The sequence below is a fragment of the Arachis hypogaea genome, chromosome 16 (assembly GCF_003086295.3).
Source record: "Arachis hypogaea cultivar Tifrunner chromosome 16, arahy.Tifrunner.gnm2.J5K5, whole genome shotgun sequence".
Lineage (NCBI taxonomy): Eukaryota > Viridiplantae > Streptophyta > Magnoliopsida > Fabales > Fabaceae > Arachis > Arachis hypogaea.
Genome location: NC_092051.1, coordinates 146,186,014 through 146,205,802, shown reverse-complemented (window position 1 = coordinate 146,205,802; position 19,789 = coordinate 146,186,014). Strand labels below are relative to the sequence as shown.

Sequence of the window (19,789 nt, the reverse complement as noted above, 5' to 3'; positions counted from 1 at the left end):
TATATATAAAGTTATTTAATATGTTTTTTTCTAATCATATATCAAGTTGTAACGTATTAATAATTTAATAGAATATATTTTAAAAAGGATAGCAAAAATTATTTATTTACTTTTAAATCTTAACCATAATGTTAAATGTTAAATAGGATAACATAAATGTATTTAAAATAGGATAACCTAAATATTACTATAAATGCCAATTTATCAACGCTAAACCCTAATCAAGTAAGTGAATAATGGTTTAACTTATTACTATATGCTTAAATTTGAATTACGTGAACTAGTAGATTTGAATTATATGAACTTAAAACTCAAACCCTAATTATTAACTTCTAACCTTAAACTATAATATCTAAAGTCTAAACCCTAAACTCTAATTATTAAAAAAATTTTAAAATTGTTATTGGATTATCGAACCGGCCAAGAATGGGCCGATCGAATCGAACCGAAATCCGGCCAATTAATATCCGTTTTTGGAATTTGAGATACAAGTTTTCGGCTCATTCTTAAACGCTTCTTACTAAGTATGGAGTGCTGCACACCTTGTAAATTCGTTAAATCTAAACTCTTCATTTGTTATATTTTATTTGAATGGTCTGGATTTAAAAAGGTAACCTGTTAATTAGGTTAATCATTTTTTACAAATTTTAGAATTTTTTTATAAGTATCAGATATTAGGCTGAAGTTCAAAATAAAAAAATAGTATATAAATATTAAAAATAACAATGTCTGTAAAAAAAATTATTGGACTTTAGAATTAAAATAAATAATACATAAAAAATAAGTTAAAAATTCATGTACTAAATCTAGAAAAAAATTTAAATAATATTAAAATTTAAATAAATTTTGTTTTGTGTAAAATAAAATTATAATATTGAATATAAACACAATGATAAAAAATTGTGTTATATATATATTTTATGTATATAATATTAAAATTTAAATAAATTTTGTTTTATGTGAAATAAAATTATAATATTAAATATAAACACAATGATAAAATTTTTTGTGTTATATATATATATATATATATATATATATATATATATATAATTTTATTTTGTGAGAAACAAAATTAAAACATTAAATATGAATAGAATAATAAAAGATTTTGTATTATATTAATTTAATTAAAAAAACCATATATATAACATAAAAAACAAACAAACATATAATAATTTTATTTTGTGCGAAGCAAAAATTCATATAATTTTTTATTAACAATTTTTTTATTGAAATATGTCATTTTACTATATTTATAATATATTATTTGGAATAATTATATTATTTTAGTTAATATATATTATTTAAAAAATATTTAAAATTTATTATTTTGTATTAAGAATATTATTAAAAATATATTGTTAGTTTTTTTTAAAATAATACTTTCTTTTCTTTGGTTCAAATACTATGACAATAAATTTTTTTTACGTAACTGTGTCTACTCAATAAATATTATATTCATATATTTTTATATAGTATGTAAAATAAATAATTAATGTTTAAAAAAGTTAATAAAAAAAAGTATTTTTTTTACCAACTTTTAGATGAATATAGAGACTATGTCATTTAAATTATAACTCGTTGGTGAAGAAAGAAATACTCTTAATTATATTTAAATAGAATAATTATTTATTAGGCTCATTCTTATACAAATAAAAAAAATTTTTAGTTTTATATTTGTAATATTTTATACCAATTAGCTTCAAAATTTAATTATTTTTTGAATAAATTAATAAAAAATAATACAAATAATTGTTTAAATAAAACTATATTTTAATTTTTCATTCTATTAAGTACAAGTTGAGGATAATTTGAAATAAAAGATAATGAATTTGTTATAACTGTCATGTATTTTGTGCTTTGACTGCGTCATCATTTGAGAATTATGGAGTTGACAGACAGCGTCTTCCTTTTCTATGGCAGAAATTTTTTCGGCTTTGAAAGTCCATTTATAGTAGAGGTGGAATGGAGTGGGTTTAAGAGCGTCAAAATCTGTGGCTAGACAAAACAATAGTAAAAACACCTATTAGTAAAATAATAAGAGAGTGATGGAGGAATTGGATAAAATTTTCTGGGTATTTTTTGTGTGTAAAGATAGTCCTCTATTAAACGAGCGAATTAGTTTTTTTTGTTAATGTCGGTTTGTTTGTTCACCCCATAACAAAATAATAATAATAATAATAAATAAATTTAATTTACCTAACCACTTTTGATAATAAGTTAATTTTTAAAGAGTGCTGCACTCCCTACTTTACCTGGAGTGCACTAGCTTTCGCCCAAATTTTCTTACTTTTATATTTTACAAAGTTTTAATAAATATTTTTTCAGAAATTAAATGCTTAATTTGAGTATTACTTTTCATGAGTCATGACTTATTAATACATGTACATTTTAATTTCATGATGGATTCATGCCTTGAATGAATTCAATTCAATTAATGGCTCAAAATCATGATGGATTCATGCATTCAATTGAATTAATGACTTTTTAATACGTGTACAAATTCAATTTTACAATGAATTAGATAAGCATGTAAATATTAAAATTTTTTAAATCTACCCACACCTTTCTCAAGTTATGATCTATGCATATTTAGTGGCATAATACAATTGAAGCCATTGTTTTTATATCCCAAATTAGTGTCGTTACAATTTTTTTATTTTGGAAAAAAACTATTTCGGTATTTTCATTTAAAAATACTATAATTTAATTTATTGTCATTAGGCATATCTTAATAAATTATTAATACGTTACTAGTTTATACTTGAATGATGAGAATAAATGTTAAATAATGATTATTTATTTATATGATTATTAATACGTTACTTTTTATACTTGAACGATGACAATCAATAATTAATATGATACTAATCAAGTTTAATTCAAATTTTAAAACATAAATCATTCATTTGTTTCTAGAATATTTTTTTAAAAGAATGATTTCAAAAAAGTAATATTGGTGAGATTATGTGACAATTTCTTTTATTAAATATAAAAAAAATTATAAATACATAAAAAATATTTATTAGTAATTATACATATATTAAAAATATTTGTTGACTATTAGCATTATTATTTAAGTAAATAATATACAATTTAACTTTCCAACTTTATTTGAAAAATTTTTTAAAGGAGATAATATTTTACTTTACTATTGTACTTAATAATAATGATGACAATAAATAAATAATACGTTACTAATTAATTTTAAAAGTGAATAACTTCAAATATTGTTCATTTAAATACGTTACAAAAAAATAGTTGATCCCCAACCTCTTCTCTTTCTCCAGCTTCTTCCATTTTACATACAGGCTAATTCACAAAAAAATAGCTGATCCCCAACCTCTTCTCTTTCTCTAGCTTCTTTCATTTTACATACAAGCTAATTCACAAAAATGAGACAATTTTGGGCGACTGAAAGTGAAAGTGAAACCAGCTAACTCTCTCCTTTCTATTTGGATGTGGTTTGTAGATTGGCAATGAAAATGTGATGAATTGAAACCAATAACATCTGTGCACAACTCATGATAATCAAAAAAGACATACCACTTAAAATGAACATGAAACTTTTTAAATACCTATAGACATGAGAGAAGGAAGACAAACACAACCAAATTAAATTAGATAAGAAAAACAAATTAAAAATGGAAAGGATGAAACTGCCTTCAAACACGCAAAAAAAATTAAATTAAACTAGACAGCCATAATTTATGAAGTTCCAAAACTCCAAACAAAAAAGAAAAAAAAAGCTTGAGCTTTATGATAGGTCGAATTCCAAAACTTTAAACATAACTCAGATGCATTCAAGAGAAAATTAAATATTAAATTCGCTCTTTTTAAACTTTTCTTGTCTTCCTTTTCTTCATTTTTTTCTTCCTAAAACTTTAATCTGTTAAATTGGCAATAATTTATTGTGGATAATGTTCTAATTCTCATTGTTAACCAGAATCTTAAAATGTGAATGGATGAGAAATACGAAGACTACTTCAAAGAACGGAAAGTAATCAGCAACCTGTTTGACAAATGTAAATGCTCTTCATAGAATTAGTATACACACAACTAATCATTTATTGTTTCTTCTGTAATTTGGGGTGATAATTAAACAAGATTCCAAATAGCAATTTTAGGATTAAACAGTGAACTTATATTGACTCAACAATTGAAAACATAATTCCAATTAGGTGATTAATTACTTCAGATTCCAGAGTCAATCATAAAATATAGTGCAATTAATCTAGTTGATCAATCTATATAGTAGATATACAAAATAGAAAAATTGTATCAATGGCAGCAAATTTGTTTCATAAAGAAATCAATAAAAATAAAATTCACCGTTTGAACATGCAAGCATCGAAACAATCCCATAACAAAAAAAATGAAATTCATTATTTAAATAGAGGATAAATGCCTAACCTAACGTCAGGGGTGTGGTGATGGAGAACGCCGCTACGCTGGTGGATCAGAGGCGCGAACACAGGAGTCACGGAGGCTCAGGACGTGAGAGACGGCGACGACACGGCTGTTGGAGGCGGAAAGAGGGGGCACTATAATCGTGGTCACGGAGGCTAACGACGGGTGATGGAGATGGAGATAGACGAACGCCTGTGAGATAGAAGGGATCTGGCGGTGTCGGTGAGCGGCGGCGGTGAACGGCGGCGGTGAACGACAATGGTGGAGAGGTTCAGATATGAAGGGTTGGGTGTTCAGCCAGTGGGTGTTTTGGTAGGAAGAGAAGACTGATGGGAAAGGGAAGAGGTGTTTTGTTTAGTCCTGATTTTGGATAAAATCCCCAAATTAAGTGAAACTTAGAACGAATGGAAACAGAAACTGGCAGAAATTTGCAGGGACGGTGGAGACGATAGAAATTAGGAGAAGGAGAAGAAGAGATAGAATAACCTCGTTGAGTGTTGATCACAATTACAAGTAGTCGTAGATAGCGTGATGAGGATTATTTATTTTAATTTTGTTTTAATTTTAATAAACAAAAATATTTAACCATAGTTAATCATATATGATTAAAGTATATACGTATTCGTATTTGTATACAAATAATATTTAATATACTTTTAAAATACATTAAATTTTAAAATTTTAAAATTATTTAATTATTAATTGATTAGGATTAATGATGCCACATGTCTATATTATATTGGTCCACATATATAGGATATGAGTTTTAGCACAAATATTAGGGTATGAGAACAATCACCTTAATATTATATATTTTCATAAGTTAAAAGCTAAAAAAATCACTTATGAATCTATCCAAACAAACCTAAAGAGTTGTATGGCTTACACGGTCTTGATTTCACAAAAATAATATAAATAAGTAGTTTGGCCATCAGATTTAAATGTACTATTTTAGTTAAGAATTATCAGTCATAGTTAATGACTGTTAGGAGAAAATCATTAGTTTTTTTCTTGTGTTATTACTTTTATTTTGTGTATCAAATTATTAGCCACTTTTTTTATTAGAAAGATTTGTTATATATATATTTTTTGTATCTTCTCTTTATATTTGGATTGAGTCTTTTATTTAGTTTGGTATTCTAAATATAATTAGAACTTGATTTTAGATAAAATAATTAGATTGAGTCTTATTTATATCTCTAAATTGGAAATTTGATTTAGGTGAAATGATTATTCATTTATAATTTTTTTTTTTAAAATTAGTTAAAGGCGATAATCAGAGAATCTTCAACACCTAATTGCCATAATGCATTTTGATTAATTAATTATTTATATAATATAATAATTACCAAAAATTAAACATATATTTTATTTAGAGCACATACATATATAGTTATGCTCTTTTTTTTTTCACCCGGTCGTAGGTTATATGATACATATACACTTGTGCTATTCTTTACACTACTGACGCACATTTTCTCCTGCATGATTGTATTGAATTCTCGGATTTAATATACACAATTAATTAATAAGCTTGATTCTTATAACTCTGCATCATTCCTTAAAAACTTATCCGAAAGGTTTGCTAGAGTAAATCCTGCAAAGACCTGTATTTACAACACAACCATATCATAATAATGGATGTTAATTATTAATAATCAAATGTATAATAATAATAATAATAATAATAATATATTATTAGAGTAAAATACTAAATTGATTCTCTACCTTTGGGTGAAATTCTATTGTCTTTCAAATTTAAAGTGTGCTATTTAAATCCAAAAAAGTTTCAGTTTTAATGTAGTCCCACCGTTATGTCAAAGTTAAATAATTAACAGAATGTTCTACGTAACAGTAATACAAGAACAAAGTCAATAATTTGGAGAACAAGTATAAGCTCCCATAGGTACAAAATTAACCGTCGATAAATAAATGTATTGATGCATCTATGGTTGATTTTGTGAGCTTGTATTTATTTTCCATATTATCGACCTTGTTCTTTGTACTGTTTTCATGTAAGAGATTTTATCATTTATTTAATTTTGACCTTACGATAGAACTCCATTGAAACTAAATAAAAATTTTTTGAATTACACTTTAAACTTTAAAGACTAAAATAAAATTATGCCAATTTAAGAACTAATTTAGTACTTTACGATATAAAATATCAATGGAAAATGAAAATTATAAGGAAAAAAGAAGGGATAAAAATATAACCTGAATGCATCCACAGATGTAAATTGCTGAGTACTTGCGACCATAAATAAGCATATCAGCTACCATTGCGACAGGAATATTCAATAACATGCCCAATGTAGCTACCAATGGAGCAGTCCAAACTATTGAAAGAGCCCTATCAAATATAGTATTCATCCTGGTTATTCAAAACATTTTCCAATGTCTAGTCATAATTTCCTAATAATAATCAAACAAAAGAAAATTTGTATTTAATTATTTTGAAGTTCGTATAGTTTCATTTAGATTTTAATTAGGTCTCCAGAATGCATAAATAATTTTTGAAAAAATATTACAAACTCTTAAATTATAATTCTATAACAATTTGATGTTTATTATTATGATATATTTATTAATAAGGAACATCATTCTCTCAAATAACGATAAAATAATCGGGATAAATGTTTTCATATAAATTTTTTTACTTTGCTTGATTGTTATTATTATGTGTAATTTTTCCAATTTTTTATGAGTTTTAGATTGGATGACATAGTTTTATGATTAATGGTGAAAATTTTTATACAACTAATATATAAACTATGTAAAGTTTCTCATTAATACTATTTATACACTAAATACTTTAATATTCATATAAAAATATAGTTATTATTAATAAATTAGATATATATTTTTTTAAAATTAACAAAACAAAAAAAACTTATTAATTGTTAAGAAAACACTAACGTTAAATAAATTCCAGTATAAAAAAGTGAATGCATAAGATAATTGAAAATTTGTAGTTATTTGCAAGTTACCAAAAGTAATCTGAAATAACGCTTGACCAAATGCTATTTGCAATAACAATTTCCATTGTGGATGATGAACCTGGAAATTCGAAAACAGGTTCAATTCCCACCGCATTTAACGGCCATGCTGCAAGGAAGTAAGAAGAGTATAAGAAAATGCATTCACTCATTATTGAAACTAATTAACAGAAAATAAGAGAAAATCCAAACCTAGCCACCAAAAGCCAAGAAGACAATAGAGACCGATACACCCAAAAATCTTTTGCATGTCAACTTTGTCCCCTGATCCAGCATAACTCTTCAGAAGCACTGCAATTAATTCACCAATTAAATTGATACATTGTGATTAGTGTTAACTATATGTGTGTATCTTTATAAATTAGAAGTGAATTTGATATTATAAAATTGACCTACTTGGTTGAAATTACCCGACTAGTTTTTGTGAGATTATACGCACATCAATTTAGTTAAGGTGGACAATTACGTACATAATCGAAAACCGTTAGATAACAATTTAGTCAAACATATCAAATTATTTAACGATTTTTAACTAATAACTTCATATAAAGACATCTGTACGTAAATTTCTACCATTAATTAATTGTTACTTCGTTTAAAAGCTAATTTGAGACATCTAATTTTTTGAGAACAAAATGAATTTACACACCTGTGTATAAACCACAACATACTGCTGAGAGTAGAGCAAAAATGTCTCCAGCTATGGAATGCATTCTAGTCCTCCTAAGCCACAAGAATAAATTTCCATTTTTAGAAATTCAAACAATAACGACAACATATATAATATAAAGATAAATAAGTATTTATATATATAATCACAATGGTAGTATTGCATTATCATTTAAAAGTGTCTGTCCTCAACTTTTGTTCTCACCAATTGTCTCTTCGTAAAATATGAAAGAAATTTATCTCTTTTTTTTTTTTATGTTAAATAAACTTATGCTTCCTACAAATTTGTAATTATTTTGATTCTTGTAAAAATTCCTGGAAGTGAAATTGTTTAATAAATAATAATATATATTATTTTAAAATATTAATAAAAAAATTGTTACACATACATATTTATGATAGTATTTAAATATGTCTAAATAAAAAAATATTTTTTTTATCAAGTCATAATTGAACATAAAAGACACACGAAAGAATGAGTGTGATACCAAAATATATTTGATACCTTCATAGATTCATTCTTATAACGCACTTATATCTAAAAATTCTAGAATAAATAAATAAATAAAAATGATAAGAACCAAAAATAAATAACCAATGTTGAAGCAAAGATTATTATTGAACTTACTGAGAGAAGGTGGCAATATGTTCATCAGCTGCCCATGTTTTGCCAAGAGTGGTCATGGCAACACCAGCCATGCTGATTATGACAGCAGATATTTTGGTAATGTTTACTGAGTCCTGACCAACAACAGCTCCAAACAAAAGTGTAAACAGACCTGACGTTGAACTCAGCACTGTTGTGCTCACAACACTTGTATTTGCAAGTGCCAGGTTTGCCATGTACTGCATCCATCGTAACAATTTCATCAATCAAAATTCAATAAACTATGCAATACTCTCATTTTATTTATAGAAACAATGGTTCTAAGGCTGCGTTTGTTTATGAGAACAGGACAGGACAAGACATTGAGAACAAGACACTGGTGGACAGAGAAACAAAATTTTGTGTTCTTGTATTTTGTTTAGTGATAAGCTAGAACAAATTATAAAAATCTAATTTATTCTCTTTTTTTTTTCATTCAAAAAATTCAAGATGAAAAATATAATAATAAAAATATATAATTATGAAAAATTAACAAAAATAATGAAAAAAAGAATAAAAAATAAGTTGTGTCCTTGTTAGTGTCCTTGTGTCCTTCCTGTCAGGATAGACACAAAATACACTAATTCAGTGTCTCTGGACACACTATCTCTGTCCATATCTCTTCTGCCAAACATGATTTTGTATCTCTGTGTCTATGTCTCAATGTCCTGCCTCTGTAAACAAACGCATCCTTAGAGATATAATTATAATTATATCATTCTATTATTTAAACTTTTGAAAAAGAAGTAGTATTATGATGTAATATCAAAACTTTTATAATCGAAAATTTAGAGTTCGCTCGTTGTTATCCCTATAACAAAAAAGAATAGCATAAAGAAAATAAGAAAAAAAAAAGCCCAAATGAAAAATGAAACAAATCTGAAAAAAATACTCTGATTCAAAGAAATGTATTAAAGATATAACTATTCATGAAACGAACTAACATCTTAAAAGTCATTATATCATTATTTAGATGAATTCATGTTACCTCTGCTGCAAACCATATTGGAGTAAGGTACAAACAACACTTAGCAATTTCCCATGAACCATTTCCATAACACTCTGCATCCACCAATTGATGAGACTCATCATGTCCTTCTTTCTTTACCAAAACCACCCCTTCTTCTGCTTCTTTGATATGTTTGTCAGTGATCAAACTACTCTTTAAATCGGTTTGTGGCTGCTGCTGAATCTCATGCATTCTAAAAGGGACATTATTGTAGTCCCTATGAAGGTTTCTATATAAATTCTTCATTGAATTGTAGATCCAGTCTTTGAGAACTGAAATGGGTAGATACACCACCATCATAGATACTCCAATGTATGTGAGTGCAAATGGTTGTTTGTAAACTCTGAAAATCCTCTGCACAAACATATCATAAACTTTGTTGCAATTATCTGTACCTAACTATTTGGCACTTAGAAATTATTAAATTGATTTAAATCTAAGGAAAAAAAATAGTCTATAACCATTGTGCTACCACTTGTTCCTTTTCTTTAATTTATAATTACTATATTTACTTTGGATAGTAATATAATAGTAAAATTAGAAGAAAAATAATCAATAATTAATACTTTGTAGATATTCACATATGATAACAAGGCACATATACTCACAATTAAATGTTTTAGATCATACTATGTTAAAGATAAATTCTTGCTTCCTCCAAAAATATATAAACATGAAAAGTTCTATAGCTATATACATATATAGATCAAATAATGGTATATTTTGTCCCTAAGTTAAATAAAAACAACAAAGTTTTCATACCATTGTTATTCATTGATTTTATCCATACTTCAAATATAATTGTAACAAATTAAAGTATCATATCCTTGGATTGGAGAGAGTCTTCAATGTCTTTGAAGAGTTTCAAATTAAACAAAATAACAATAACTTCTCAAAAAAAAAAAAAAGATATAACGCATGCAAAGTAGTAACAAGCATCAACCATAATCAATCAAAATAGAAAACAAAACAGAGCAAAAAAAAAATAATAATAATAATAAAAAAAAACATCAAACCTGAGTTATTTCTGCAGAGCTAACCCATATTAACACAAAAGCTCCTATGAGACCCAACCCAGCATGGTACCTCCAACCCATTACAAAACCTTGTCCTAATAATATAAAGTCTCTATTAATATATGATATTAATTTAATTCCACTTTTGCTATAAAATCAACATAGCCTTCTATAGAAATGGAAAATCTCTTGATTTAATTGGACTCGCAAGTAAGATATATTATGAATATGAATTCAATTCTAGTGTTATATATGACTCATGAGTATTGGAATTGTTGAATAATAATATAATAGTGTTTCCAAAAGAGTCCAAAATTTTTTTTATTGTTATTGTGAGAAGAAGCTACAAACTTTATATGTTGTCAAATCCAAGATAATATTCACGTGCATGCCTAAGTTTTTTGCTTGTCTTAGGCGTTAGCATCATGGCCTCATTATTAATAAATCAAGGAAGAAATTGACGCCTGCCGTTTTTATTTTTTCAACAAAAAAAATCGAGGGTGTCGTGGCATTTAAAGATGATATACATGTGTAATTGATGCTAGGAAACAAGAATCTTGGGAACAGATTCATGCATGAAGCCATGAACATAAGATTACAATTCAGCTTTGTGTTCCATTGAATGAAATTTTGTCACCATTGTTTCTGATGTAATCTTAACACCAAGCATTGTTTATTTGACATGTACCCCAGAATCTAATCTAGCTTTCGGGTTTTGTTACACTTAAGTAACATAAGTTATTTTAATGTTTATATTCTATATGAACTGCTTGTATTTAGAGTAACTGAATCTGCATAAAAAAATGCACTGTTTAAGCCAATCTGACTTAAAATAAATCATCCGATGATTACTATAAAATTAAGAGTAATAAGATAATAAGTATCAAGTAATTATTTAAAAATTTTATAATGAATATATAGGTTTTTGAGAAATACAAATATCAAATATTTTTCTGAAGATAAAATATTTGTTATACAAGTATATTAAAATTACAATATTAGATTCAATTCATCTTTCTGTCAAAGATTTGTAAGTCTATCGTAAAATTTTCACAAGAATTTACTTAATACTTTATTCTAAAAAAAAAATATAAGTCTATCTTAAAATTTTGAAGAACCTATGTGTTTTATTACTCTCAAATTAAATTCCCTTGGCAGTAAGCTCTTCTTTTTATCCCCTTTGTTATTATTATTATTGGTATCTGAACCTATCAGCTGCAACTTATTTTTTTTGTTAATAGACAAATTTGTGTAAGTGTTTTAGTAATAAGAATTATTCAATCCAAGTTGAAGAAAATCCAATGAAGAAACAGAAGGGTACTAGACACCTACTTAGGAGTTTTCTTATCGCTAATTCAAAAGCGAAAACACTTATCATAACAAAGTTTATGTAACAACTGTGATTCATGTAATTCCATCTACTTGTACATTTGTCTATTTTTGTTTTCTGCTCAAGTGAAGTCTTATTCATTGCAGATATTTCTTGTTTGCAATTTTATGTGATCTTCTCACTTCGTTATGAGCACGGATAAGTTATATCACCTATTTTGTAATCTTTAGATAAAGTTTTAATATGCATTTACCCTATACTCGGTTCCAAGTCCAAACACTGAAACACTAAATATCAGCAAGCGGCTAAATTTGGAATATGAAATTAATGTTAGCTGTGATTTTGAACCGTCTGCACTCTGCATAATAAAATCAGAGCATACAAAGACCTTATCAGATGGAAAAAAAATCTAGCAACTAGCTAGGTAAAGCAACAAAGTTAATGAGATCTTAGTATGGCCTTTGTTTTAAGATTTTATCAACTTTAGTTAGACGTAATTTATTCTAATGTCTGCTATAAAATATTTCTTAAGACTAATTAGTTTCAGAAAAATCATTCGTATATTTTAATAAGATTAAATTCTCATATGAAAGATTAGATGACATAAAAAAAAGAAAAGAAGACAAATATACACATAAAAAATCACATGAAAATAGAATTATACATAAATCATTTAATGAGTCAAACATACACATAAATTATATGCTCTGTTGATCACATCTATTATTCCGTCAATAGACCTCTATATCTGTTAATAGAAGTGCATGTGTTACGTTTTCTTCCTAACTTGTGTACAATGTGTCCACCACTAGAAATTCGTCTCACCAAAATACAGACAAAATACACATCTCTATGATGTGTGTGTAGTGACTATATATCCTTTATAAACTTGTATCTCACAAAACAAATGTATGTGCCATCGCGTCTTATATTTGTAGTGAACATGGACAACAAACACACACTACCTAATGATTCTGTCTAGCATCTTTTGGTGGTCACTAGTCACCACCATCTGCTCATCATATTAGTTCGTAGGAATCTAATAGACTCTTTTTAGTTTCTACCACCCTCCACAACGGAACAAAAATAAACATGAATTTCATAAGGAACAAAGTGCAGGAAACAGCAAAAATTATATTATTTTGAAATGAGCATCTGAACAATGATATGGACTTTTTAATAAAATGCAGTATGTTTGCTAGTGATACACCCTTCACTGCTTCAGGCATTTTATCTGAAAAACTGGTACAAAAAGTTTTGCCTCACCATTAATTAAGCTGCATAAGAATACTCTGGTAGGAAGCTTCTTTGTCTTACAAGCTCATGAAGGTCATGGACAATCTTAAACACAGCATCAGGCCTTGCTAGCCTTAATGCATTTTGTGACATTACTTTTAGCTCGATGGCTTTTGGACCGAACCATTCTGCAACAATTTTAGCTATCTGCTTTGGTGATTTAGAAAACTTCCCACAACCATTTTCTACTACAAAGGGGACGTTGCCAGCTTCCTGTAATGAAAGGAGTTTCTGTAAGTAACCATATTTCATCTTTCAGATTTCGTGTTCTGAGTATGAGGTGGCTGTCTTAACTGTTAAGTGTTACACTGATTATATATATAACCGTAAAAATTTAATTACCCGCAATCTTAAGAATTGCTCTCTCTACTTTCAAAACAAATGTCACTTTGACCAAATTAATACTTTGGAAAATTTATGTATCTGGATACAATGTCTAAATAAATTTATTTTTCAGTGTACCAATTTGGTAACAACATTTCTTTTGAAACGGAGAAAGAATGTGCGATAATTGGTCCAGTGACATGAAACTCTACTCCCTCAAACCTCCCCATTGATACTACGCAAACTAGAATAACTTAGACAGGCACCACTCCTAAAGTCTAACTTTGAGAAAGATTCTATCTACTCACATCAACTTTGCTACCACATTGTGGTTCATTCCACTTGTTTGTAACAAATGCAGTATCCCAGTAAAGTATAAAAGCTCAGCCCCACACAATTTTCTTCCAACAACAGAATTATATCAATTGGATCCTTTTTCATTAGAAATTATTCACAAAACAAAAATAAAATAAAATAACAGGCAGAACCATGATACCTGCCCAGCAATGTAATCGTTCAAAATAATTGGGAGGCCTCGGATCATGGCCTCAGCAATTGTCCCTGGGCCTGCCTACAGAATCAAGGGATAAAAAACTATTAATTGCTGCCACAGTGAGTTAAGGAAGAAACTAGCCATGACTATGAGAACGAACCTTTGTAATGATGCAATCACAAGCTCCCATGCATTCCTCCATTTTGGTGACAAATCCCTTGACCTAAGTATGAATAAAATAAAATAATTGAGGGGTTCGGTGCATAAACATGGGATTATAAATTTATAATTGCTATTTTCATATTCATCCACTTATTGATGTCTGTAACCCCTTGAAAGATTACAAGTAAAATATTCCTTACCCATACTAAAAGAAAAAATAACACTAAATGCATTTAACCACAGGTAAACTCAAGTGACCAAGTCTTTATATATTAGAAAAGCTCATTACACAAGGAATAGATGGATGCAATCAATAGCTTCTGCTCCAAGTAACTCATAAATCTTATGTGCCTTAAGCAAATTTTATGTAGTCTTAACTAGATTTTTTTGGGTGATCAACCAATTTTCAACTAATTTCTGCATTCAATAGCATACACCATGAGTATTTTTTCTCTCTCACAACTTCACTCCAAAATTTCAAACATGGGATTTCATAGATGAGAAATCTGATCCTAAAATTTTAAGCATATGGTGAAACAAACATAACAAAAGATAGAAAGAGTGCAAAACAAGGCTTTGGAAAGATTTAATTAATACCTGCACAGGAATCTTCCAATTAATTGCATTTAGTTTGTTAGCAAGCTTCTTATTGCGACCACAAATCACAAGAATCTGACCAATGCAAGACCCATTATTTTCATCATACAATGAATTTCCAAGTGCCCGAGCAGTAGCCTCAATTGGACCCATACCTTCACCTCCTCCCATCAATAATACAGCAGGAAGATTGACATCCATGCCTAATTCTCTCCTTAGTACATCCTATAGCATAAATTGAATAGCTTTCCGTTAACTTATACAATAAAACTTTACACTTCTATAAATAACTAATTGAATCGAAGTCATGAATCAAACATATAGTGTCAAACAGTAAGGTCGCACTGAAGGAAAAAATAACGAAACTGCATAGACCCAAATTTATACCATTTAGGTAGGTGAATAAATGCTAGCAATTCATCAATTAGTTTCAAGTAATTACTATCATTTGCAGTTGTTGAGCTTTTCCATATATACCGACAAGGGAGGCAAATTAAGTAAAAGTAGATGCTGAAAATAGGGCTAACAGATCCAACCTTTACATTACACAATTGAACACTGTTAACATAGCAATGGCTAAAAGTTACATTAATACTTTCTCCATCCAAGAATAACACTGATAAATCTGGTACCTCACAAAGTTAATGTATCTAGACATAAATTCGAATGGTGTTATCTTTTATAATCTCAAAATATTTTTATTTACTTTTCATGGTTTGTTTATTGTAGATTTTAGTATCAGATAGTAGGGTTTTCTTCTTCTCTTCTTTTTTTTTTTTTCAATGAAGGGGCTTGGGGATCGGAAACTTGGATCAACAGTTGAAATGTCTCCATGTATCTCAAGATCGCAGATTCAAACCGTAGAATCAGTCACTAGTGCTTTAAGTTAGGCTGCCTACATTACACCCTTTGGGTGCGGCCCTCTCCCAAGCCTTGCTTGATGTGGTATGCCTTACACTGGGCTGACCTTTCTTAAGGGGCTTCAGTTGGAAGTACGAGTTAATAATTATATTTTGGGGAGTTGTTTCTTGTAAGTTGTACTCTAGTAACCCATGCCTTGGAAGTTGTAGTTCGATAATTACATCTTGAATTACCAAGAGATAAAAACTGAGATATCATAGCTCACACTGAAAACTGAACCTCAACTTTTATTCAGAATCCTTTTCTTGCTAAAATCAGTAGTCATTCCAGTTCAAGTATAGTCCTTTTAGATCAATTTTCTTTGTTCAATGTATTATTCATTCACATCTCAATATATCACCTATTGAACATCTTCCACCTTTACCCCTCCACACAATAAACAATACATTTGGCCAAACAAGATGTCCAATTCAGGGCAATGCATGATGAACACAACATACCTTTGGACGAACAGGCTTAACAAAGGAAGGTCGGACAGGTAGACCATAAATCTTTATTTGGGATGGCTGAAGTCCAGCTTTCTGTGCCCGTTTTGCAACATCTGTTGTTGGACAATAGCATCTAGTTACAAGCTTATGAAACCTAAAAAATACAAGATAGAAGTCAAAACAAGATTATCAATAAAGAAAATATAAAATCCATAATAGAAGAGAAGCTGAACTAACCATGTAGGATGGCATGTGCTTAAATCAGTAACAACTGTTGTAAAAACAATCTTCTCCAAAAGCCCCTTTGCCCTCAAAATACGAAGTGGAACATGCTGCATCAGTGGATGCACACTGATTATTATATCTGGCTTATATTTCATTAGCCCTTTAGCAACCTCACTGTAAAAGAAAGATGGGATATTCAACTCTGACACGCAAAATATAATTTATATGTCTGAGAAGAGCTACATGGGCTCAAGAATATAGCTTCAGTTCAAAAACAATTTCATCATCTGCAACATCGGTTTGATACTTTGATACTACCATGATGCACCAAACATTTGAAACTGTAATCCGAAAATTGTTCCAGTGTATCATGCACTATTTTGAAGTACACAAATTCGAATAGAAATATTGCCAAGTAACCATGTCATCATCTCTAGATTATAGCCAACTATGTATATTTATAAACAAATATATGCACTCTGAATATGAGCAAAACAAATAACTCCAGCCATTTGGAATGAAATCTGTGAAAAAATATAAAGTTCTTGGATATAACTTATTGCAGTTCTTTAATGATCCAAAGACAACTTCAGTTTGAAAGATGAGCAAAACCTATAACCAATCTACAATGAAATGTGAGTATGCTTCCTTCTTTTTCTCTTGGTCTCATTGGAGTAATTTGGCAAGTAATAGGAGTAGGAATTGTAAAGTAAACGCACAGGAATCTCACCGAGCTATGAATGTTGAAGTTGCTGCAAAATTAGACTGATGCACAACACGTGGGGCAGTTCCATAGTAGGTCATCTTCCATAATGGCCCGTGTTTCACCAAAAAGCTATAGCTCCTTGGGAGTTGATTGAATGGCCAAGGAGTGTGATCGGTCCATAAATCAGTAACAAACACCTGCGTCATGAAATCCACATTGAGAACACAACCAGGGGAAGGAGAAGAAAGAACAGAAACTAAAAAGAACACATGTAATCTCACACCCAACAATCAGATTACTAAATTTTCCATCAATCCATCCCACAAAAGAAAATGCAAACGAAAAATATGAACACTCATTTTATACTCCAAATAAAGTTTACATCAATTAGTTCCTCAGTTATGAATGTCATAAAAAGTGTTTGACAGTTTGTTCATCAAGAAAAGAGATGGTGGCATCAGTTTATTTCCTTTCTTAAAATTATGCCCTGATACCAATCCATTTGCTCAATCAAAGTGACCCTACTGTAGTACAAAGTGGAATCATTTTGATGCCAAATCAGAAGCTCCATCAACATTCTAATTTCTCATTATTAAGGAAGAACAATGTTGATGTCATTTTCCGTAATTTAAAGTAAAGGTATCTCAACACTGACTTCCTTTTGAACAGCCAAAGTGAAGTCAAAGCATGTATTTGGTTTGTATTTTTTAATGAAAACAGAAAGATAAACATTCCAATGAACACTTTACAAAAGGTAGATGATTCTTCCTTTGAAGGAAGGCCTGTTAGCATTGTAAACTAAACCTCACTAAAAATGTGTGTTTTCTCTTAAGACAGAGAGAAGAACAATTATAAGGAGATGGAGGATAATGATCCTTCATAGAGGAGCAAGAAAACCATCAAAAGAAGAGCTATCTATAAACCATAGCTTTCCAGTCTCTCAAATATGTCTGAGAGGGGAAGTCTCTAATCAAGCTTTACACCAAATAGATGCCAAATATCTAATCCTATACCATAAAACATGCTTGTCAAAGTAGGGGAAAATATAAAAGTAACCTTGTAATCGTCCTAAAATTATTCATACATACAAAGTAACCAGTAAAAAGTTACAAAACTAGAATAAAGTTAGTTAACAGTAAAGTGAGAAAAAAGAATGATCAAAGTAGAATAGTTCTAGCCACCAATTAACCTGCTTACTGAAGCATCTTCATTTCTTCTTCTAATTAGACAAAGTAACTAAGTGCAAGGTGAAAGTGTTACGCACATGTCCATCAAAATTAGTTACAGATATCTAATCATGCACTGTTACATCGATAAGAGTGTTTGACTCAATCAATCACCCATTAAATTCAAGAAGTAAGTAACCTGGTAATGATCGCCAAATTCTTCATAGAAAGCAGCTTTGATAGCTTCAGCAGAAGCCCTATGTCCACCACCAGTGTCACTCATGAGAATCAACACCTTCTTGGGACCCACACCTTCTCCGCCATTAAACTGCAACCCTTCACCTTCCACAACACCGTTGCCACCGTCTTCCCTGACTCCATTCCCATTCCCATCGTCACCACTCCCAACACGCCCTCCATTCCCATCACCACTTCCATTGCCATTGGGGTCTCGGAAGGAACCAATCCTCAACGAAGCGAAGCCAATCGGAACCCTATCGCAGTAGAACGTAACCGCACGGTTGAAGTCGTTGACGAAGGTAGCGAAGGCGAAAGCCCTGACCTTCAAAACGGTGCGCTTTGGCGCACGTGCGTTGAAGTGGAGGAAGGAAGAAGAGGAGAAAGTGTCTGGTCCAGGGAGAGTGGAATTGAAGGTGAAGCGATAGATTTGGGTTCCTAGATCGAAGAGAGAACGTTGTTCGTGGTTAACACTAGCCGGATTATGCATGATAAATAGTAAAAGTGTGAGTGAATGTTTCTATTTTAGGATAATGTTACAGATTGAGAGGGGGAGGATTAATACTTAATAGGTTGCAGAGGGAAAACTGTTACTCTTTGTTGGAGAAAGACAGGAAGTGAGAGTGGGGGTTTTGTTGGTTCATGCCATTTTCTCCACTTCACTATTTCCTTCTTATTGGCTCCTCCAAGTGGGTTGCTAATGCTACCATGTGAATGTGATGTATATTTTGAATCCTCGTTGAAATGGAAACATTCTCTCATTTTTCTCATTAATAATTACTCTTTTTCCATTATAAATTTCTCTCTTTTTAAATATTTTTGGACTTTTTGAGATAATGTGATAGAGATTGAATATTGGTATTCAGTATTATATTTATTTGTTTAGAGATTGATATTAAAATTTTAATTTTTGTTGTCAAAATTTGTATTTTAATACTTTTAAAAAATTGAGATACATAAACTAAAATTTTTGACAATAAGAACTGAAATTTTAATAATATTATATAACTAAAATACTCATATTTTAATTAATTAATTTTAACTTTATTTTTTGTATAAATTAAATTAGGGCTTTATTTTTAATAATTTTTCACTCCTTTATCTTCTCATTTCTTTCTTGAAGATATAAATTATTAATTCTAAATTCAAAAT

At 29.4% G+C, this 19,789-nt stretch overlaps 2 protein-coding genes across 2 annotated transcripts; both read right to left on the bottom strand.

Annotated features, from left to right (window-relative positions):
* Positions 1 to 5,758: 5,758 nt before the first annotated feature.
* On the bottom strand, positions 5,759 to 11,075 carry LOC112697607 (uncharacterized transporter C405.03c). Its single transcript, XM_025750845.3, has 8 exons — positions 10,753 to 11,075; positions 9,716 to 10,090; positions 8,710 to 8,927; positions 8,062 to 8,135; positions 7,605 to 7,703; positions 7,404 to 7,521; positions 6,631 to 6,766; positions 5,759 to 6,020 (listed from the first exon to the last, which is right to left on the bottom strand). Exons 1-8 carry the CDS (start codon positions 10,831 to 10,833, stop codon positions 5,955 to 5,957), a joined length of 1,167 nt encoding a protein of 388 aa, XP_025606630.1. The 5' UTR covers positions 10,834 to 11,075; the 3' UTR covers positions 5,759 to 5,954.
* Positions 11,076 to 13,196: 2,121 nt separating this feature from the next.
* LOC112697606 (probable monogalactosyldiacylglycerol synthase, chloroplastic) lies at positions 13,197 to 19,383 on the bottom strand. Its single transcript, XM_025750844.3, has 8 exons — positions 18,600 to 19,383; positions 17,259 to 17,431; positions 16,541 to 16,702; positions 16,316 to 16,457; positions 14,955 to 15,179; positions 14,356 to 14,418; positions 14,199 to 14,273; positions 13,197 to 13,591 (listed from the first exon to the last, which is right to left on the bottom strand). The coding sequence occupies exons 1-8, from the start codon at positions 19,125 to 19,127 to the stop codon at positions 13,355 to 13,357; spliced, it is 1,605 nt and encodes a 534-aa protein (XP_025606629.1). The 5' UTR covers positions 19,128 to 19,383; the 3' UTR covers positions 13,197 to 13,354.
* Positions 19,384 to 19,789: the final 406 nt, after the last annotated feature.

Coding starts and splice junctions, on each gene's coding strand:
- LOC112697607 (XM_025750845.3), bottom strand. CDS start 10,833: ATGGGTTGGAGGTACCATGCTGGGTTGGGTCTCATAGGAGCTTTTGTG. Junction 10,091..10,752: donor GCTCTGCAGAAATAACTCAG/GTTTGATGTTTT, acceptor ATGTTTGTGCAG/AGGATTTTCAGAGTTTACAA. Junction 7,704..8,061: donor ATGTTGTGGTTTATACACAG/GTGTGTAAATTC, acceptor AATTAATTGCAG/TGCTTCTGAAGAGTTATGCT.
- LOC112697606 (XM_025750844.3), bottom strand. CDS start 19,127: ATGCATAATCCGGCTAGTGTTAACCACGAACAACGTTCTCTCTTCGAT. Junction 17,432..18,599: donor AATTTGGCGATCATTACCAG/GTTACTTACTTC, acceptor TTCATGACGCAG/GTGTTTGTTACTGATTTATG. Junction 14,274..14,355: donor GTGATTGCATCATTACAAAG/GTTCGTTCTCAT, acceptor TTGATTCTGTAG/GCAGGCCCAGGGACAATTGC.